The following is a 23,275-nucleotide window of genomic DNA, read 5'->3' on the forward strand; positions in this document are numbered from 1 at the left end:
CGAGCCCCCCCGCTATTGGCCGCCCGCTGCCCCGGCCCCTCCCCGGCGCGGAGGCGGGGGGTGAGGGACCCCCTTCCCTCAGGGCCCGGCCACCTGACGGCGCAACGGCCCAATGCCGGCGCGGGATGGGCGGGGCCGCCGTGACGTGACGGCACCTGGCTTAAAGAGACAGCGCAACAGGTGGCGGCCGCGGCAGCGCCCGTTGAGGGGAGGCAGGCGGGTATCCCTCCGCACCCCGCGGGAGCGAAGGGCGGCGGACCTACAGGGAACGGCCCAGGGGAAGGGGAGAGCCGCTGAGGGAGGAAAGGGCTAAAAGAAGGTAGGGTTATCGATATTACAGAACAGCAGGGAGGGGAAGGGACCTCCGGAGATCATCTGATCCCACCCTCCTCCTTCCTGCTCCGTTAATTCATTTTAGAAATACTCGTCCTTGAAGATGGTGACTTGTTGTTACAGGCTCCACCTGTCTGAAACAGCATGTAAATACCCTGTGGGTGTGAAACCACTACTTGGCCCCTCTCCTCCAAAGCACTTCTGGCTGGCCGCGGCTCAGGCTGACGCCACTAGGACTCCTCCGGCACAGAGGCAGCACTGCTGAGGAGCTTCCCCTTCCTCCAGTAACCAGCAGCACGGCTGCTCTCCAACACGGTCTGCCCCCCACAGATCCTGCCGTGAGCAGGGGGCTGGCAGTGAAGGCCGGTCACCGAGCTACAGGAGCGCAGAGCCCAACTTACTTCTTCTAGAAAGCTTTATTCCATGAAGCTTTTGAGCCAAAATAGGAAAAAAAAAGAAGTCCAAAGATGGTTACAGTCCCTACTCCACAAGTCCTTAAACACACATCTTCTGTTCTGAGGTCCTGACTTGCAAGCTGCTGCAGGCATTAACTCTCAGTCTTGCTGCTCTGTGTCTTGTTCAAGTGATCAAAGCTTCTTTGGAGCATGGAAAGGGAGAGCTTGAGCTGTGAGAAGACATAATTGGGGAGCATGATGTGTTAAGTCTGTCTGCTGCAAGGGTCAGGAGCATCAGAAAAAAAAAATCATGTCTCCCTGCTTCTTTAAGGATTCCATGTGATTTCCTCCTCCCTCTTCCTATAGAGAGCTTAAGGGTTGCTGTAGCATGCTTTCCTAACGGCTACCCTCTGTACAGTCTATAATTACTAACAGTACAGCGTGATAAATCTTAACACCCTACTAGACAATAGTGTGGAAAATAATCTGCCCCACTCACTCATTTTTAGTCACAGCTGATGTTCATGGAACATCAACTTTCTGATTTTCATACCCAGCCCTCCCCGTGCATTTTGATGCACAGGATGCAATTAGATTACTGGCAACTCTCAGGAAACCAGGTAACAGAACAGTAATGCGTCACGACTTCCCAACAAGTTACTTGGGATGAAAAAGGTGGCTGAGATCTCACTCCATCTTTTAGAGGTCTTCATGCCATGCCTGCATTCAAAACGGCTAACACTTCAGAATCTGGAATCGTTTGGGTAGTAGGCAAAGAAACCCAAAAGGGCACAGAAACCAGGAAATTCATTTCCACAGTGAAGCAGCCAGCATTGGAAGCATTTGAAGCTGGGATCAAAATGGTTAACAGATTAATAGCATTTCTGTGTGCAGAGACACATCTAAATGAGAAATAGAAAAAAAGAAGTGTTTTTCTCTATCCTCCTGTAGTGTGTGGGAGAACACAAGAGCCAACTGCTGATGGATAGAGGTACATGTGAACTCCCCCACAGCTTTCCTGATCTAATAATTTCTTCTGTCACATTTTGAGATTTAATAAAAGAACTAAAACCCAGAATATTCAGGTTGTAAATACAAACAATGTATGCATTTACTGTCCTTTACTTGCTCAGCTGCAGTTTCAGCCAAGGGGTTTAAAGCTGTCTCAACTCTAAAACCAGAGACTCACAGCAGCACCCCGCAACTTATCTGCAGTTTTTATTCAGTGTTTGTACTACAAAAAGAACCTGGAAATGTAAGTCACTGGCAAAACGGATTAACTCCATAGCTATGCAGCCTCTCAGAAATAGATAGTCTGGGGAATTTATTCAGAAGCATTTCACTGAAGATTTAGGTGGCTTTCTGATGCCAAGATTAAACAAAAGCTCTCACCAACATCTAGAAGGATATTGAAGAGGAAAAGCCCAGATAAGCCTGCGTGAAGAAACCCAGTGGTGAGGAGAGCAAACAGTTATGTTCTGAGTCTTGAGTAAACAAGATCTGTTTTGAATTATTCCAGTCTTTGCTTTGTCATGATTCAGAACCGCATCAACGGACCTCATCAATAGAGGCACTTCACAGGTATAAGAAAACTGATACGAACATTTAATTTCAGTCCAAAGAAAGAGCCGTCATGAGCGTTTCCTTTGCACCAAATTCAAGCTTATGACAAAATTGAGGCCAAGGAAGCATGGACTTCAGTTAGCATCAGAAAATATTAAAACAAAAACTATTCTGGCATAAAGGAAAAATCTTGAGCCGTTGGAGAATGAGAGCATCACAAGGAAAGCTGGGCAGACTTACCTGCTCAAGCATTTCAATTGAGTCTCTTAGTACTCCCTTCACATGTTTAACCTGTTCCTTATCATACTGAGGGATCTCCTCTTTCGATCCCATTTCTGGAGATACACTGGAAAAGATTGAGACTGCATCAGAAACATGCAACAAGCACCTCTGTGCCTCTTGATCCAAATGGAATTGCTCTGTTACCGTTACTCTGACATTGCCAAAAACATTTTTCCAAAAGCCACAGAAAGAGGTGTCAGTAGTTGATTTTCAGTTCCTGTTGATTTGAAGATACTGCCTCAGACCTTTGCAGACAACGATCACCAGGAACAAGTGTGCTCACGTTATGCCTACAATCTTTTCATAGAAAGCTGCTCTACTCATTTCTGAGATCTTCGCTACGTGAGGTCACCACACTGTCTCCATACTCAAGACCAAGTTTAGTTTGTTATTTATTTGCCTATACTACACGCATAACAAGAAGCAACATCTGAGCCTATTCTATGCGTTTGAAAATAAAAGGAAGTTGGAAGGGGAGAGGGAATTTTGCAAAAAAAAAAAACCAGAAGCTAAGAAGCTAAATGAATCTCTAACATTATATTTGAGATCATGCTGTTCACACAGGATGAAGCAAGTAATTCAGTTCTGCGATCAGCAGTACAATATTCACAGAAGACTAGTCACGAGAAGGTGATAAATGCAAGCTAAGGTTAACACTCCCCCCCCCCAAAAAAAAAACAAGGAAAAACATTTTTCCTTTAACAAGGAAGATGCAGTCAGACACGTCACTAGATATCAGCATAGACCACAGAAGAGCAACAAGTGGCAGCAGCTTTTGAAAACTCATCAAGATTCATTGTCTGAAATTTATTTCCATCAGATTCTGCAATAAACTGAGGCAGAACAAAAGCTAAGATTGTGAATTCAACTTACTTCAGAGAGCTCTCTTCCTGAAGCTGGACATGATAGAGGGACTGAGCTGCATGCTCTATCTTTGACAGCTTGAGAAACAGTGTTATATTTAGCAAAACCAAGAGCAGCAAACTGTAGAGAGACCAGAAACATGGTGTCAGACAAGGTTTATATTATTACTGTTACAATGCTACAGAAGGAAGAGCTGGGCTACAGACATCTAGGAAAAGAAAATCCTTCTGGGGCAAAAATAACTGCCCCAGTGCTGTACTGAAAGTAAAGATTTATCCAAACAGTTCTCAGCAGTTAGCTTTAAGTTGTGTAATGCAAACTACAGGAAGTGACAACAGTGCCTCCTCTTGGACCTTTTAGAGGTGGGAATGAATACATTCTAGAAATTTTTTTGTAGGATCAGACATACAGAGACCTGAAAAGTAGGCTAGTTTGACAAATCAGTATTTTAGTTCCGCACGTCCTTTCTGAAAGGAATCCACTCCCTCTTCTACCCATAAACTCCTGTATTTACACTCAGTGTAGGTTAGGATTGGTCATGCTACATGGAACATTAACATGCAAGTGAGTAGGTACAGGCAAATGAAGACCAAGATAAGCTCAAATTAAGCCATGTTTTAATGCAAGTAAGTACTTACAAGACACTCATTACTACAATGATGGTAGTGGTCCTACTAATAGCATCTCTTTTCCTTCCTGTAGGGCATGGAAAAGAAGGTGGTTAAGAAGTACCGAAGAACATTTCTAATGCGTATCTGCATATACAAGTCAGCGCTGAGCATTTTACACAGAACAGTGCAACAGCTTCTGATGGACATAACAGATCACTTGGGTGATCACTGAGTCTCTCCAGAATTCACTCAATGCACCTAGTCATTTCTGTAGCCCTCGCAGACAAGTCAGCTAGACAGTCAGGCTCTTCCATTAGGAATAAGATTCTCTCACTTCAGTATGCTGCAGAGAACAGCTCTAGGATAGGTTGACATCAAACCCAGATAGCCTGAGAATGCTGCAGTCCACCCATTACTAACAGTCATTCAGCACATACACTGCTAGTCACACACATTAATAGAGATGGGGTCTACAATGTGGCTCTCTTCTAATTGTTCTCCTGGCCATATTAGTCTTTCTGCCAAGTAATGTAAAATCAAATTCTCCTGTAACTTGTCTAATCTGAGCCATCTACATTTATATACTGACCTGATGACAGCCTTTGAGAAGGATGAAGAGCTTTTGCTGGTTGTCAGACAGTGGTTACCTAAAGCTAATGACGACAGGAGGCGTGCACATCCTCTCCAAGCTGAGTAGCAGTCACCTACTTAAGCAGGTGAGCAGGTCGATTTTTAAATTTAATTACCTGATCTCCTAAACAGTTCCTTACATTCACATTTCCTGTCCTGTATGAGGGACGTATAGCAAAGCTGTTGCAGCATACACTGAGACATGTATTCACCTTAAAATGTAGAGCAGGAGTGGCAAAATTAAGCTTTCAGGAAGTAAGCTCACCTGGGGAAAGAGGCCACCATATCTGCTGTTGAACCAAATGCTTTCTTACTGCTACACTCAGTATTGTCTTTCCCCTTTAGGGAGGGGCATTTGCTCCTGTTTCAGTTTACAATTCAACTTGTGTTATCAAGTCCACTATTCTCTGGTAAGCATTAGTGCACCAGATGTTTCTCATCTCTTTAGGTGCAGCTAATATTGTACATGCCTGTACAATACAGAGGCTAAGTCTGTCACACTTAGTGGCAAAAGAACTCCAAGAAATGCCTCAGTGACCCAGAAGTTACAGGAAGAGACAGGAAATTGACTCTTTAACGTCACCAAAAAAATGTAAGTATGATGTGATAGGATCAAGAGGTGAGCAATATTTAAAGTTTAATTATCTAATGACTTGGGTGTGCAATTTGAAGAAATTAAAGATAGCAACTTTTCAGCAACTTAGCAAAAATCAGATTACATTTCTCATTCCATCTCATTTTCAATACTATGCAGGTACAGTACAGCATTTTAGAATTTTATTCCCTTTTCATAAAACAGAAGGTAGGATTAAGTCTGATTTCATGACATGTAACAACATAATAGTGACTGGCCTCGCATAAAACAGACCAGGAACACCCAAACAGTCTAAACATTTTCTGTCACGCCAGTTAGATAAAGATGAGAGCGCTATACGCACAAGCGCTAATCTTGCACTATTATAAAGTTAAACTTTCTTGAGCACACCTTACAGAAAATAATGAATAAGAATTCCTACCTATGATGCTACCCTGGGATTCTAGCCCCATGTCACCAGAGGAGTGCTGGGAAGAGCGTTTGGGAAGTGATTCTGCCAGACTCCGGTGTAAAGTGCGTCGTCTCCGTCTCAGGGCAACTAATTTTCCAGAATCTTCTATGGACTGATTAATTGCATACTCCTCCATTAGCAGCTCTGATTCTGTAGTGGAAAAATATGGTTCCTGAACTTTGAAAAGGAATGTTGAAAAGCCTAGCACCAACGACTTAAATTGCAAATGAGATATCTACGGTGGTAGCGAGGAGAAAAAGTGCAACTTCCAGTAGATGAACTTAAGTAATGGACATAAACCACACCCTAACCTACACTGTCCTCTTTGCTACATGGGACTTGTACACTTTTCAGATAAGATCTATATTCAGTCTATGCAGGATTGTTTAATGACATGTTTGGCAGCAGTTGGAAGAACACTTCAAGACACTGTTAGACCGAGATTAGGAATTGTGTTAGACTGTGAGCCAGCAGCCAGAGCTGGCCAGGCTGTTAACAGACATAGCCAAGGAGCCTGCCAAGTGCCACTACTCTTCTTCTCATACCCACAAGCAAGGAAATACTTGTGTTAAAGACAGACAGCTTTTCTCCTGCTCCTCATGCTTCCTTCAGAAAGCAATTGCTGTCAAGGTACACAGGAGTTCTTGGCTACTGGGATTTTTTTTAATTTTTATTTATTTTTACACACCCCAGAATTGACAGGCATATCGATGACAGGAAATTCTTTTGATTGCTGACTTCTTTTCAACCCATTATTTACGGAATCAAGTTTGATATACATGAAAACACACAAAGGAAAAAAGCTAGCCTCCTTACTTCAGTAAAGAGAAGAAAATGCCTCACCAAGTTGTTTGAAGTTCTCCTGTATCCCTCCCCAGGTGTTCTTCTCAATTACAGATTTGACAAGGCCCCAAGGCTGCTTTTTGTACTTCACTTCTGCAGAAACCCTAATAAACAGAATGCAACGGTGAAGAAGGGAAGAAAAAGGAAAAGAAGGAAAAAAAATAGTGCTTGGTTAGGTAGCACAGTGATAGTAGAAATCTCTCATCAGAGGCAAGCCTCTAGCTTACATCCATCACCTGAAATATACCTGAAATACCAACTGGAACTGCCTCAACTTTCAACCTGAGCAGCTCTTACACTGAAGCGAGGCAAGAAACGGACGCGGGCAAAGACAACATATCCAGTTAAAGCCTCAGGAGATCTGAATGTCCAAATCACTGGAAACAAATTTTAAGTTTGTTTTCTCTCCAGGCTCAGAGGGAACAGGGAATTTCTCTTCTGTGAACTGTTCTGATTTTAACAAGCATTTGAAATAGCCTTACGAAGTCCTGCTTTTCACTGTGTACGCACACTCATGATATAATACAAGGGCACAGCAATGTAAGCACGTGAAACTCACCACTACCACCTATGCATCCAGTGCTAAGAACCTACCTTGAGTAGACAAATTAAATTGTCTCTTAGGGAGCACAACAGAGGGGAAGTGACATTCCTGTCTCACTTCCCAGGTTATGCTAGTCAATAATGCTTCTAGAATGGAAAGGTAGTCAGCTAGAACCCTGCAGAGGGCTGCTTCTAACAACTGAATGAATCCCAAAGCTCTTCATAAAGCTAAATGGACAACCACAATCTTTATTTATTAAAATCAAGAACACTAACCTTACTGGAATACACACTTTTCTTCAGCTTTTTCAAATAATCATCTCAATTAACATATGTGTGCCAAGCTCCTACTCTAACAAAACAGCACATTTCAATTAATTTTTGAGCCATTTCAAACAGTATAAAGCCAGCTGTAATACCAGCATGCACATTCTGTTCTATATATGCATGCTCTGAAGATTGTATTCAAACCCTGGCTTTTGCACTTATCCTAGAGTTGTCATGTGTCTCAGATAAAACAAATACAGCCATCAAAAAGGAATGACTCACTCAGTCATTCAGAGTGGCTGTTCAAGGACTTTTCCTTTTTCCACCCAGTGGAGGAAGGAGTCTTCAGTACTTTTACAGCCCAAGATAAGCCAGAAAGAAAATTAAGCTTGCTTACCTTTCCTTACCTTATGTTCTGATGAAGTTTCAGATAAAAGGACTTAAAGAAAAACTACCAAAAATTACATAGTCTGTCACACAAATGCAGCAGACAAGCAACTTCACCACTTCAGGTGTTTTCAACAAATGGGGGAGGAGAAGGAAGTGCATTAAGACTCCTCCATCTACTTGATAGTAACAATGAAGCCTGATTTGGTCAAACAACCTCACTGTGATGATGAGTATGCTTCTCTACCTTCTTGTGAAACCGAGCTCCTCTGCAGGCCCTTAGCAAGGATATCTCAGAAACTTTGTTAAGAAGACATCTGGCATAGTTCCAATTTACCCCACTCACATGACTGCGCTTGAAAATGTAAGGCTGGGCAGAACCAGCCCACAGTCTTGGAGATGAGCTCTGAATCTTGTAAAATCAGTGTAAGAGTTCATGTCTCACTGAATTAATCAGATCCAAGCACAGCAGACATATGACAGGAGATAAGCCAAGCTCCTTTTTTTTTTTTTCAGAAGAGATTTCCAACTTCAATAGAAAACAAACCTTTTCTGTGCTGTAGGCAGATGTTTTGATAAACACATGTCAGCAACCTGCTTCCTCCCCTCCCACTGCACACCACTCAGGCTCACCGTAATCGACATTTGTGACTGGATGTGCGGCTGATGTAGTATCGGTTCACAGTGTAGAAATAATCATGGTAGGGGACATCGTGGGTCAGTACCTCAGCATCCACCTGATAAGACTGACCTTTCTGGCTCTGCTTATGCAGGATCTACCACAAAAGATAACAGAAAGGGATAGGTATATTCACGGAGTCTGATTATTTGGTTTTTTTCTTAATTTCAGCCCAAACTGCTTAGGTTGGATCAACCAACTCCAAGTGAACTAGAATATGCAGAAAGATTGAATGACTGTGACAGAAGTCAGTTAAGAAGGGTAAGAGTAGTGAAGGTGGGATGCCTCCTGCCAGAGCCAGCATAGGAGGTAATTGTACACCATTCCTCTTCTCCACTGACATTTCAAGTACCAAATCCAAGACCAGTCACTGACTTTTGACTACAGTCCTTTGGGATTAAGCTATGAGACCTTTCCCAAACCACAATCACCAATGCTTAAGATTAGATCTGGTCCAAGCCACCTGCTTAAGCAGGGACACACATAGTAGATTGCCCAGGACTACATCCATGCAGTTTCTGAAGATCCCCAAGGACAGAGACTCTGTAACCTCTTTAAGAAACATATGCCAGTGCCTGGTAATGCTCACAATAAAAAAAACTGCTTCCTGATGTTGGGAAGGAACGTCTTGTGTTCCAGTTTGCATCCACTGCCTTTTGGTCTGGCACTGGGCACCACTGAAAAGAACCTGGCTCCATCTTCTTACCACTCTTCCCTCGGGTATTTATGTATCAATAAGATTCTGTCTGAGCCTTCTCTTCCTCACGATGACCAATTCCAGCCCTCTCAGTCTTTTCCTCCTAGAATTAATGTTCCAACCCCTCAACTTCTGGCCCTTCACTGGACACTCCCCAGCAGGGCCACCCTCTCTTGTACTGGGGAGCCCAGAATTGGACACTTGAAAGCACTTTGGTTCATCTTTTCTGACCACTCCGATTCATACAAAGTGGTTGATACTACTCCCCCCCAGAGTTTTCAGCAGAAGTTCAAGCACGTTAAAGTTCACAAGCCTCCTTGATTTCATCAGCACTAACTCAGTAAGAGTGAAAGGGATAGAAGAACACCTTCTGAGATGCTACATTTGAATTGGAGATCCACATTCAGCTCACTGAACTCCACCGCCCATGGTCAGATCTGACAGACTGTAGAGCTCACTTCTCCCTTGCTTTAAATGGCACCAAACAGACACACATACAGACAGGTACCTGCTTTTCAGTTGCAGTCGTAAACTTCCCACAGAGTGGATTGTTAATTGTTACAGTGTACGTCAAAGTCCTCAACTGATTGCCACTGGAATCTCTATTCCAAGGGGTTGACACAGCATCTAGATGACAAATTATGCAAAATCTCACATGCAGGTCAGCTGAAATGCATCATCTCTGCCCTGTCGTACCTTAAACTGCAGTTTAAGAACAGTAGAGAGAAAAAAAGAACAGACTCCAAGCAGTTGGGTTTTTTCTCTGGAAAAGGGAAAACTGTAGTTCACTAAGTGAGCAAAAAGTGAGGTAGTAAGTAGCTGAATCTGAGTCTACTGAAAGAGACTCAAGGGTGCAGAGAAGAGTAAGCAAGTAAATGAAAACGTGCTATTTCCCATCTGCTTAAAAGTTGAATAGATTCACTTAGCAATATTCAAAAGCTTTTGCAACTTTGCATTACAAGCTAATATTGAGTAAATATTACCCTTTTAACTTAGTTTTCTTACCTTATGATCTCAATGAATAAAGCTTACTCAGCCGGAAAATTAAAGCCTGCAAGTACCAATTATTGCAGCCTCCTAAATTCATCTATGCACCAGTTCTGCAGATTTCACTATTTCTGGGTCACAATGGAATCACAAATATCCCACAGAACACAACATTTTAATATCTTACCCAAAATTCAGGCACCAAGGGCAGGTTTGCTATTTTTTTCTTTTTTTTTTCCAGCATGAAATGAAGTTCTTATTCAGAAACATGATCGATCTACAGAAACAAGCTAGCTTTTAATGTCTACCTTCACAGAGACAGTTTAGAGCTTCAAAATTCTTTTAAAGCAGGAGGAACAAAATTCAACTCTGTTCTCTTTAGCATTTCTCAGAGGTTGAAATTTTCAGGGTAAATTGCAACACAGACAGAAGGAAGAAGAGCACATTACCTACGATACTCCTGGAATTGAGAAACCTCTGCATGAAGTGAGAATTGGTGAAGAGGATTTCGAACATCTTGTCTGCAGTGATGTGGAAAACTCTGTTTATAAAAAGTCTCCCATAAAGATCATTCTCAGAGGCAGTCTCCTTCACTGCTAAAGAAAGGCAGAGGGAACAGGTTAAAAAAACAAAACATAGTATTATGAAGTTTCTTCATAGTATCAAGCTTTATTACAGCTCAAATCCTTTCCAATCTTGCATCAGTAATTGTTTCTTATTCCCAGAAATCCAGAAGTGACAGCAGCATATCATTTTGTAATAAGATGGCTTTCAGGAGCAAAGTTAAGAGCTCCCTTTCTAGACCTCCTCTCACTATTTCCTTGTACAAATGATTTGATAAATCAACATCGCAAGGGCCCATTACTTGGAGGAACCTTCTGTCTTCAGGATCCTACAAGAAGTGTTGGAGAGGACAGAGTTACCACAATCCTCATTTAATGCATGCCTTTTGTATGAAGGACATGTGCATAGCAAAGAGGACAGTGAAAGTATACTAGCAGTCCTTTTAACTTGTGGCTGGTTTCAAAATTCTGCTTTTAAAGCCCGTAATGCCAGCAGCATCCACATTTTAAGAGTCCAGGTACAGACTCTCAAACACCTTTCCTCAAACTGTTCTTCCCCCAATAACTACTACAAGGGAAGCACAAGAGGTACCTTGTTCCATTTTGCAATCCTGACAAGTACACTGAAATGCTTTATCATCCTCTCCCATTTCAAACTACCAACAAGCACCCAAAAGGTGTTCTGTGGTACAGTACTGAGCTTTGATATTTCTACTTCTTGTTGGTTCCTGGAATGACTCTGTCTTGTGGTTGTTTCAGCCACTCTCACAAGAGATATGTGACAGAACTGGTATCCTGAAGAGAAAGCAGTTTCCTGTGCCAACCCCAACTCAGCCTGCTTGTGCTTTAGAAAGAAGTCCATCCTCAGCTATCAGTGAAGGAAAAAAAAGCCAAACAAAACCTAAAAACCCAACCCTCATCAAAAAGTCTGAAAATAAATCTCATGGAAGCAAGAGAAAGCTAGGACACCTAACCTTCCAACTGATATAAATAAATGCTCAGAGCTAGCAAAGGTTATTGCCAGCACACAATGCAAAGGTAGTTTGAATATCATGCTACAGTTCACAAAGTGCCCAGAGGCTAAGGTTACAGCACTTAAAACATTATTATTTGGTAGCAGTCAGTATTGATAAATGCAAGTATAGCAACTAAATACCAAAACAGAACTCCTCAGTGAAAACCAGTTCTGACTCTGAGCAGGCTTCTGCTCTAGTGCTGCTTCTAGCCTGCTACAAGTCCCCATTACACATATAAATGTCTCCAAAAAAGTTCACTGATCCAGGCAGGCTACAATATACAACCCCTAAAGCGAAACGTAAGTGAGAACTTTATGCCTGTACAAGAGATGTACTCGCTGTACTAGGTTCCGCTTATATAATTGCAAAGTGGAACAAATAACAAGTGCATATTTTAAGAGACCTATTGAACCAACCAATATGCAGTAATTATTTGCTAGACTATGAATTCAGCTGTATTGAAGCATTCTGCAGGGAGCTAGAAGTTCAGCTTCAGTTTTCAGCTTATGTTCAGTGCTTCCTCTCAGAGCTGAACCTACCGAAACTCAGAGCGAAGTGTAAGCCTGACCTCAGCTAACAAGGCCCCAACACTGCAGACCTCCTGCCACAAAAAGCACTCTCCACTTTCCCTCCTTTGCCAAGAGGGAGGGGACGCTTCAGATATTCTTATGCTGACACCTCCTTTGACTGCTTTGCATCAGCTAATTAATACGGAGCAGGTAAGCCAAAGCCCATGCATTATTACTTTAAGGTCTGTACTTAGCTACTGAAATATTTTTCTCTTCAAGCATGAAGTCTCTCCTCCTTGTACTAAGGCTCAAGTTCAAGGGCATCCATGGGTCTTGAAAGTTTTTAATTTATAGACAGATTCCTGTTAGCTGTTTGCCTGCACTTTCTAGAAATCTATTCCTTACAAAGTCATGACTGGACAAGGAGCTGCCAAGTACATGGAAATATCTGTTGAGAGATGTTTTTCGTTACAACCTCTCTCAGTTCTTGGAAAATTGATGGTGTTATCACACAAAACAGAATTTTCAGAAAACCTAAGCTGGATCTAGGCTGATATATCAGGCCAATTAGCTACTACAGATGCTAGGATTCAAACAGCTATTCTTCAGGAAGCCTGGACACCCTTCAGATGGGAGGCCTGTGTAACATGCACGTATTAACACCCCAATTCCGCACCTACAGAAGCTGGCCACTGCATATACTTGAGCTTGACTAGTCAATTGCATCTGGGCTTCTCAGAGCATCTGTGGAAATCCCAGATGAAGCAGTGAACACAAACAGTAACATAACTAAAGAATAAGCACACAGATTACACACTTGCAGTTTGGACAGAACAGAAAGCTCAAATACTCATCTTCACTACAAAGAGAAATGCATGTTTGTCTGTTTTCTTTGGTTTAACATGCAGGTGAGCGTACCTACTTTTTACTTATCCCAATTCTAAGGCAACATCAAGCAATTTACCAAGAATTGGCTTAGAAATGCTACCGATAAAAAATGTTTATCTTCTTGTAAAGATACCAGCCTAATCCCTCAACTTTTAGTGCTGTTCTAACCCCTTAGCAGTATGCAATTACCAGCTGCTAACTCTCTCAGTCTGAAAACATTTATAGATGAATCTGAGATGCTGTCTGATAAAAGAACATGAAATTACTCTGACTTTGGGTTAGGACCCAGGGACCCAAAAATCCAGAAGCAAACATTACCCTGAGCATCCTCGTTCTGCGTAAAGACAATAAGCCTGCTCCCTCTCCCACTACTGCCTCCCACTTCCTAAGGTCACTTCCATCACTGCAAGGCAAGCTGCAAAATAATGTTTGTGTAGAATACCATTACGCATCAGTGATTGCAGAGGTTTGGAAACATCTGCAGCGTGAGACAAGGGAGAGCCAGAAAACTGGAGGGGAGCAGAGGAAAAAGGACCCAGGAAAGAAAATCCTGTTCTTTAAATTCTCACTAAAAACCAACAGCTTGTGAACCTAAATACATGGTGCAAGCAAATTAAAGCAGCGGAACCAATAAGAACAGAGGCTACCCAAGAAACTACTAAGACTTCTGATTTTTTTCACTCCATGGAGATGGGGGAGGGCCAGGGAAAAAAAAAAATGAAGTATATACACAACTCTTGGCACTGCCTGGGATTTCTATGCCATGGGGGATGGGGGAAGAATTGCACGCTGCGTGAATGATGTGCAGGTCAGAGACTTAAAACAGATGCACTTCAAAATAAGTCAATAAGACCAATTCTTAGACGGAACATTTTCCAGACACCATCTATTTAAAGATTGCATCAGCAGTGTTTGCCATTATAGTAGAATTCTACTACATTTTAAAAGACTGAAGTATTAACTTAGAGGAGGTACTGAGAAATATTGCTATCTTTTTCCTGCTCACAAGATAAAACTTAAACCTCTTGTCTTTAGATAATTCAGGACAGATAACTCTCCAAATGCCTAAGCAACAAATTATCAGTAGCTATATGTTTAGCAGAGCATGTGCTCTCAGGATTTTGATTAAAATGTCAACAAGGCAACATGGCTGCTGTTCTGTATATAACTCTGTATATCCAGAATTTCACCTCTTGAAAAGAACAAGGCTGAACTAATTTCAACCAGACTATTGCCAATATTTTCTGCATCGTATATCCCTATCTGCAGGAAAAGGCCAACCATCATTGTACCCATCTCACAGTATTTGTGCACAAGTAGTTATGCTCTCCTGCGGACCACGAATTTGAGGTGGTTACGAATACAAATAGAAACAAAACATTATGTAAAGTTATTCAAGATTCAAGAAGATTAGGAATTTATGATGCCGCCATACACAGTAAAGCTTTCTAACAGAAAAGACTGTTTTCCAGCTCCCTTCTTTCTTTGAAGTATTTTATGCTGCTGAGCATTGTAGCTGCACGTAGAAACTCTTCTTACAAAGAAGTCCTTTGAGGAAGCTCAGAACCTGCTGCTTCTATTTTGAGAATACATATTCTGTGCTTGAGCCAAAATTTATCTTCTGAAATTTGTAACCGAGACTGTAGATACTAACTTCTAGTTCAGCCAAGTGTTTGTCACGACTCAAACTTTATACACTAATTTAGGAAACCAAATAAAAGCACCAAGATACAGGTAACGAAGCTAGTGGTGTATGGTGAAAGACTCCCTTCCCCAGCATACAATGTGAAAATTGCCTAGGACAAGGGAGCTACTTGCCAAGGCTCTGGCATTCCAGCTTTGGGTGTCAGGCAGGCCTGGAGTTGGAGAACAACAGCCTTGAATCTGCCCCTCACCTTATTTGCCAGGACACAAGAGAGATTAACTGCATGGGTAAACCTTCGCTGTGTGGGTAAGCCAATTTCATCTGCATGAAGGAATTCACCTTGTAAAAGTGCAGGGCAACTGCGATAGAAAACAGACAGGAAAAAATTCTAAGCATGAAAACGGGAACCTGTGAGAAAAGATTGATGCTGTGCGACTAGAAAAGCCTGCTCTGAATAAAAGAGACTTATCTTGGGGGAGGGTGGAGAAATAAGAGCAGCATAAGCTCAGTTCTCTTTTAAAGAGACACCTCCAGTTTAATATGTTCTATTTGCTCAACATCAGTTGCAGGGAGATAGCAGCTGCTATTTGCTGCTATCACTTAGGCAAACAGCAGCACGAAGCCGACAGGACTATTTTCAGTCCATTTCATTGGATACCTTTACTATAAAAAAACTCTAAAGGCTGAAAGAGGCAGTACAAAGAGGACAAGAAAACTGCAAAATATCTTAACACCAGAAGGCTGAAGCTTTCTGCAGCTTTACAAGATACAACTGAGATTGAATAAACAATTTGCAAAGCCTGTTAAATACACACAGGATTAAGCAAAAAATTGCTCAAATACACAGCACAGACTCACAAAAATGATACAGCTTGATACACACCGAGTTGAATTTGAACTTAAGAAAACAGAAGCAGTACTGGTGAGCAGAAGGAAAGCTAACTGAAATATAAATGTATTCTAAAGATCACAACTTGCAGGTGGCCAATTCAATCCATGACTTTGAAAGCTTTCCTAGACACCCCAGCGATTCCAATTTAACAGCATCTGCAAGCACTTTCAATTGCCAACTCTGAAAAGACGAGATGCAGAGTTTCTCAGACAGATTAAGAACTGGCCTCAAACTGAACTGCTCTACTCCTGCCAACAGGTGATGAAAGTTGTTTCTTTGCGTATGAGAGAAAATTAGCAGTGTATTCAGAAGCCGAACTTTTCTGTCCTTCATTTGAACACGTCACTGTCATCCAGTCCAGGTGCAAGGGCATGCTCTGGCCTTACTCTCTCCCTAGGACATAGCAAAAACTCTCATACACATGAGGGCATGAAAAGTGAACATCACACTGTCAAAAAGTTTTTAATTTAAATATTAGCAACGTTTTACCCACCAAAGGGTAAAAAGTATAATCAATATTTTCACTCTAAACATCTCCAACCATTTGTTTTCCCTCCCAGCAATTAAAGACATTGCTGCTGCAACTCGGTGAAACAATTAACAGGTCTCACAAAATCAGAAAGTTCTCCAACTTGCTCCACAAGTGAGAAGGGACAAGAGTAAGGCTGCTTTATGGCTTCCAAACAGTTAAAAAAAATTACCTTCTTCACTATCTGAGGCACTGCTCTTCTCTTGAAGATTTTCATTCTCATTCAGATCCAAGGACTTTTCTAAAGATCTGCTTCTGACTAGCTTAACAGATTTTCTTTCTGAAGATGGAAGAGGGCTCTTCTTTATTTGTTTCTCACTTAGAGACTCTTCCACCTAAAAAAGAAAAACAAACCCCAAAACAATAGGAAAAAACATCAGTAATCATAGGCCACTGAAAAAAGAAAGTTATATTCAAAGAAAAGCAACGTAACCAAAGCTATAAATTCTACCTGCTCAGTTACCACACAGACAAGCGCTGATTTCCTCCCTTGTTTCTCTACCCTAGCCAACCTCCGTTCCACTTTATCTCAGACTTTCACTTCACCCTGGTAACAAGACCTGTTTATCAGCTCTGTCTTACCAAGAGCCACCTTGAAGAGGCAGTTTACTCCCTACACAGTCCCCTCCCCTCATTTATCCAACACAGCAATTCACTTCTTATTGGTCAGATTTGGTTTTATGACATTTTAGAAAAGCATCCAACAGTCCTGAGGGGAAGCACAATGAAGCAGGTAGGGCATCCCTTTGTCACTAACAGGAGGTCACCTCAATTAGAGACTTGAAAAGGTGTTCTTACTTTGTAGGACTTCATCACCCTTTAACAAAGCAAAAACTTAAATAAAAGAAAAAAACACTGCACAGAGTCATCTTGCCTATAAAACGTTACTTCTCAGAAATAAAGCAATGGAGTATCATTTGCCATCTCCAATACAGAAGCAGAGCATGCCCCGAAGTACCAGCAACTGATTCAACGATGCAGCTCTGAATCATGAGCTACAGTTACTGGGGGTTAAGCTTGCACACACTTGGAGAACAAGGTTTGCGCACTTCAAACTGCCACCTAAAAAGCTTGTTTAAGAGTCCTGGTTTTCATTTTAAACCTTCCCTTAAGCTCCCATTGCACTCAGTGAAAGAATCGGGATCGAGAACGGTAAAGTCCCCATAGGCAGTCGCACACAGATGGTATTAAATGAGGTGGTTTCCTTAACTGCGTAGCTCCAATTAATCTGCAATACCATCATCCTCAAGGATTATTCAGCACTGACAAAAAAACAAGAGCATCCACTGCTTGAATAATGATCATTCACTATTTTGTGCAACAGAGGACCATGAGCAGAAGGTGCGTGTCTGAAAAACAGACAGATGTGAATTTGATCACAGTATAAGTGAGGAAAAATATTCCCTAAAGGTCAAAAAAATAATATGCAATATTCTTCAAAGACAACCAATGAACAAATGCTCCTATTGAAAAGAGCTACATGTCTGAAGTTATATTCAGGTACACAACAGGAATGAGGATAGTAATTAACAATTCAATGATTATGTTCTACCAACACACCTAGAAAGGAGAAAGGAGCTAGCAGTGGTGAAGTGTCCAGCACTGCTGAGCTCTGTACCAACGCATTTCTATTTTTGACCTGCCAACAGAAGGCTACGGGATAGGGAAAGCCTTACAGAGCTCTCCAGAGAGGAGCAGGAAGATGAAGGTGGTTTCCATACAGAGATGACCTGCACTTAGAAAAGCAGACATGCCATAACTGGTATTACATAGACTTCATTTAATCAGCTACAGACAGCTACTGATAATAGCTTTTTCCAAGACAGTCCAAGCAATGTCAGGCAACCCCTTCATTAGTTCAGATCTCTTTCTGAAGAGAGCTTGTGGACTTCTTTTGCCTGTCAGAGCAGTAAGGAAGGAGTTAAGCCTTTTCCTCTCCTGTCTTTGGAAGGCAATTATGCTGTGCATCATCAATGCAATGATATTTGATAAAAGCTCTCTCAGCACTACCCTCTCCTCTTACTGCCCTTGTGCTTCTACAGTATCTGCTATAATCCCGGGCTGTAGAGAGAACATTGGCATTCTTTAAAAACACCAAATGTTTAACACGATCATTAAATATTTTTGCTACACTAAAACAGTAAACTAAACACGTTTATCAAGATTGCTGTTTTACATTATAATTAAAGGACTTTTTTTAAAGGCTGACTATTCAAAAGAATCCTAGAATTTAACCCTGCTTACAGATCAAATCCCTAGGCCTTTCTGCTTACCTACATGCCCAATGAGATTTAGCACCTGTAACTAACATCTCTAGGAGTGACACTTAGTAGGTAAACAAAGGACTTTTCCACACAGAGCCACTACTTTGAAGTGACTTGTTCTTCTGCAAATAAGATTTAAACACATCCAAATCAAGCCTACCTGAGTAATCTTACTACTCTAAAAAGTAGAAATTCCAGCAGCGTCCACAGTCTTCCCAGACCTCCCTTTCAGCTCTCCAAAAATCTTGTTTTAGACTCCTAGGATTTCCATCAGGGACACCCATCATCCTAGTAACTAAGCTTTTAACACCTTACTAACTAATACCAGTTTTGTTTGCTGGGTATCAGTCTCTAGCCACTAACTTGCATGCCCACTGCACTGTTTAAAGCCTACTTCAAGCCCAAATGAGTTTTACCACGTAACAAAAGCCAGAAGAATTCTATGATAGTAAGAACTGTTACAAGCATCTCCTCTCCAAATTTTTCAAAGCCAAAACAGCAACTAAGTAGCTGATGTGAGAATAGTGAAAGGGTTTAGTGCTCCCTTTGCTTTTCCCCAATTGTTCCCTTGGGGTATCTATTAACCAAGAGAAAATGTCTGTAACCTTTCAGGACTATAACTGCACACAGTAGCCCCAGCAACCACGCTAAGTGCTCTGCACACCTCAGATACCATTACTAAAGCATTTACCCTCTCAAACAGAGAAACACACTCACAAATTCACTCAACACCACAAAACATCCATGTTTGTTCAGTTTTTATTAACACAAAGGATGGGGAAAACTCACCCTAACCAAGGGTTTTTTTTTTTTATTTCCTACTTTCTAAATAATTTCTGCAAGTTGAATTAAGCAGGGAGAAAGTGGAAGAAGAAAAGAGGTTTCATATATTCACAACAGAAGACTAACTGACCTCTGAAGGCAAGGATACACAGCATAACTTACCCTCTAATAATCATCATGTATAGGAGGCAGAAGAGCCTTGAGGAGATTTTTTAAATAGAAATAGCACAAGCAAAAAAGCATTGGAAGTGAACACAAGTACTACTTTAATAAAGCACTTACATAACAATGCACAGGGTGCATAGGAAGGTGGATAAAACATGGTTAGTTTTGTTTTTACATCTGGGAAGACCAAGGCCTAAACCTCAGCATTATGCAGTGAATTAGAAACTCACACCAACAGTGTTATCTTATCCAGAAGTTTGCTTCCCAAATATATTCTTGAAACCTGACAGTATTCATATCCAATTTCTGGTGCGAAAGCCTTTTAGGCTTCCATGAACTTTCAGTGAATTCCACAAATTACAATTCCCATGCATTCTTATGTCTGTAACATCATCTGTAAACAAGTTCAGCATATTTCTTATCAGTTATGAATAGCAAGAAAGATTGAGTCAGAACTTACACCTGACAACGCTTGTCTATTGAGTGACTCTCCTTCAGCCTGAAGTGTGGATTCCCGAACTAAACCAACTGTTTTAGGTAGCTTGTCATCTCTTTCTGCAGGTTCATCACAAACGCTGGATCTGCCCAAAGAAAGAAATAACATATATTTGGAGCTACATATTTATCTGCACTTAAATAAACATGGCTTAGTAAAACTGAACAATGCAACTCACATCTCCTTTTTAAGCTTTTTGTGGGCAATTTCTGCACTCACACCATAGTTATTCTGCTAATAGTAACAGCTACCAACTCATTCCTCACAGGACTCCTCCACATCCACTTCATTAATCTCTCAAGCCATGTTTCTCACCATAATCACCTCAAGAAAATCTAACTTTTGCCTATATTGTTAGTAAAACCAAGCACTGGTGAGTTAGAAAGCACGCACTGCACAGAGAAATGGGAAACAGAGGTGCTTAGAATAAATTTGGAAACAAAGTGCCTGAAGAATGTTTGAGAATCTTTTTTCCCCCTGCATCCATTATTCCTGAGTTGCAAAGTACTACTTTTTAAAAAAAAAAAAAAAAAACAGATAAAACCCAGGAAATACTTAATGGGACACTTTTGAAGCTTGCAGTAAACTATTTTTTTCTAATACACCTACTGAGTTAATGCAGTATTAAAAGAGATGCAAGTTGCGTTGTTCAATTTTACAAAGTCATGTTTATTTATGTACAGATACAAAATTAAAACTTCACTGTTAGAATTACACTGACTGTTCATAAAAAAGGTCGTATTTATTCCAAGAAATCAATAAAACCATTCCAGAAAGATACCTATATATAGTTTTCTTTTAGCTTTCTAATTCAAGCTGAGTACCATACATAAAATAAGCTAAGACCTGAGACATAAGGACAACAAAGCAAGTATTTTAGTCTCCATGGAGTGAGGAAAAGTGTTTGAACAGCAGATATAGCTCCATTCCATTCAGCCCTTCCAAACTGTTGAAGGGCATATAGATCCTGACCAAACGCTATCAGGAGAAAAAGTTGATATTTAAGCTCTTCTGCCCTCCCCCCAAGCAGATCCAGGAAGACCTTGTTGCCCCTATCTCCCTCTGTGAGGGGCCTCAACTGCATTTCTCTTAAACAATGAGCACAATTCAGTTTTTATGCATATTCAGTTTATGCAGTTCAGTTCTCTGCATCGTTTTACTCTAGGCTTAACCTTTCTGGTAAGGCTACAGCAGTACTTTGGAAAACAGTTTCTAAAAAAAGAGAACATTGCTTCCCCACAAGTATATCAATAAGCTTTATAGTCTCCTCTTACCGACACTGCCCATTGTCCTCAGATGAGTGGAAGCTCTCCATCTCTTCGGTGTTCAGGCCCAGCTCAGAGCCATAGCTCTGGTGCACAAGCTGCCAGAATTCCTGCTTGGTCAGCCTCTGAAAGAAAGCGACCTAGTCAAGAACTACACTATGGAGCTGCAAGGCACAGTAGGTAAAACAGTAAGAAGTTTGAATTACGCCACAGCCTTTAACCTCACTTCTGACAAGGTCTGGAAGCATTTAGGTATCACGTTTCGAGATTAGATTTCAGCATTTTGGGGAACTGAACTCCCATCTACTCCATGTTCCCAACCCATCACTGTTCAACCAATAACATTAGACATTAAAAAACTGGTATTTCAAGAAAAAAATGCTTGCAGTTGCATCTTCGTTTGTCACCAGCATTTTCAGAGATACCTTCAAAGCATCCCCCTCCTGAGTTTCACAAGACACAGCACAAAAACAGTAGCTAGCAGGCAGCCAGACACTCCCTCAACCCCCCCTTTGATCCCAGACAAACTTGACAGATCCATGTCTGTTTCCTCAGGATGCTCAGACCTCTCTACCAGCAGAGTGAGACTAATGCTTCAGTCACTGCAGACATTAGTGCTAGCTCAGCCAGCAGCCCATCTCACCAAGGTGGGGCAGCAGGTGGGAGACTGCCAAAAGCCCCATAGATAAAATACCTTGTCTCACAGCTGGCTGCTGTTCTCTTTCCCTATAAGTTCCGTGAATTCCCATTCTCTCTGACCATCAGGAAAGTTAGGGAATGAGTGTTACAACTAACTCATATCAGCAAAGTAAGCAACTAGTTTCAAAGTCCACTTTTTTTCTGGCAGGAAGGGCCAAACCACAAAAAAAAAAAAAGGAAATACAGCAATACTGTTTGGGGAGTTAGTCAAAGAAGACAGGCATCGCACTGGAAAATGTGCCACAGTCACGATCCATATTGATCAAGGGAACAGAACCGTGCTAATGAGGCAGTAACACAGGTCTGCTTACTATTTGCATGAAATGATCACATTAAATACCCGTGCATTATTTAAAGGGCTTTTAAACGATCCTCTCCACCTCTTTGCTCCGCCTGCAGTGTTACACTACCTGCAATTTTAGCCACCCAAAAAAGGCCGCTCCTCAAGCACCAAGGTAAACGCTCACCTACACACGGTCGGTTCCCCACGCCGGGTCGCGGCCCCTCCCCACACACAGCTCGGCACCTTCTCCCCTCACCCTCCGGGCCCGCAGCCGCCGGCCGGCTCCTCCCCGCCGCTCCCGGGCCACCCCGGCCCGCTCCCACTTCCTGCTCGGCGGCAGGGCCCGGCCCCACAGCCGCAGGGGCTGCCCCAGGCCGGCACCGCACGGCCCCTCGCCCTCCTCCCTCACGGGGAGGCGCGAACCCACGGGCGGCCTCGGCTGCTCTCTGAGGGGACAGACGTCGGGCTTTTCTACGAGCACAGATCACCGAGTTTAGCTGTACCGGGGACAAAGGAAACGTTACAACACTGAACACGCACCCAGAGAGCGCGGATCCTAACAGCCAGCGCCAGCCTCCACGGCCCCGTGGGATTTCCTGCGGAGCACCACAGTGCTCCACGTACACCAACAGACAGCTGCCTCACCTCGCAGGGGCTCTTCTCACGCTTCAGCTGTTTTCATTAGATGTCTGAAAACAGATAATGCCTACCTGTTTTTAAAATATGACTGAGGTATGCCCTTTGAGAGCCCACCTCTCCACCAGAGATTAAATGGCAGGCACAAGGCTGTCTTCATTCTGTCGCCCAGTACTTCCCCAGCTTTATTTCCAATCCTAAGAGACTTGACAAGGTTAAGTGTCACCAAAGTCGTCAGCATGGTCTGCATCAGTCTGTGGGCATTTCAGCCTGTCCTCGTACAGCGAGCTCAGTGGTACACAGAAAGAACTACATGCTATGCATTTCAGGAATGCATAAAGTTGTTTCCTGTGGTTTTAAAAAATTCAATGTTACCAGCTTCTGTTTCTAGAGCCAGGATTCTTGCAATCTGCTCAATTATTCCTAGCTCAGCTAGATACATTAAGTCATTAACAGTCAGCCTAGCTTCAAATCACACTTGCTCTACTATAATCAGAAAAGATTAGTTCTAAAGG

General features: G+C 42.0%; 1 protein-coding gene across 7 annotated transcripts in view; it reads right to left on the bottom strand.

Annotated features, from left to right (window-relative positions):
* The window catches only part of GRAMD1C (GRAM domain containing 1C), a 51,758-nt gene continuing 29,213 nt past the window's right edge, over positions 731-23,275 (bottom strand). For 5 of the 7 annotated variants that reach the window (XM_021398668.1, XM_021398630.1, XM_021398620.1 and 2 more), the window contains 12 exons: positions 21,152-21,267; positions 19,842-19,962; positions 16,342-16,504; positions 10,577-10,723; positions 9,649-9,767; positions 8,398-8,540; positions 6,568-6,671; positions 5,695-5,874; positions 4,076-4,133; positions 3,447-3,557; positions 2,532-2,637; positions 731-958 (listed from right to left, as the gene is read on the bottom strand). In XM_021398668.1, coding sequence (XP_021254343.1) covers positions 881-958; positions 2,532-2,637; positions 3,447-3,557; positions 4,076-4,133; positions 5,695-5,874; positions 6,568-6,671; positions 8,398-8,540; positions 9,649-9,767; positions 10,577-10,723; positions 16,342-16,504; positions 19,842-19,962; positions 21,152-21,267 — 1,446 coding nt within the window. In that variant the 3' untranslated portion in view covers positions 731-880. Of the gene's footprint in view, positions 959-2,531; positions 2,638-3,446; positions 3,558-4,075; positions 4,134-5,694; positions 5,875-6,567; positions 6,672-8,397; positions 8,541-9,648; positions 9,768-10,576; positions 10,724-16,341; positions 16,505-19,841; positions 19,963-21,151; positions 21,268-22,308; positions 22,448-23,275 lie in introns of those variants that run through there. The other 2 variants (XM_021398677.1, XM_021398640.1) reach the window with 2 other exon arrangements.

This window comes from Numida meleagris, chromosome 1, assembly GCF_002078875.1.
Source record: "Numida meleagris isolate 19003 breed g44 Domestic line chromosome 1, NumMel1.0, whole genome shotgun sequence".
NCBI lineage: Eukaryota > Metazoa > Chordata > Aves > Galliformes > Numididae > Numida > Numida meleagris.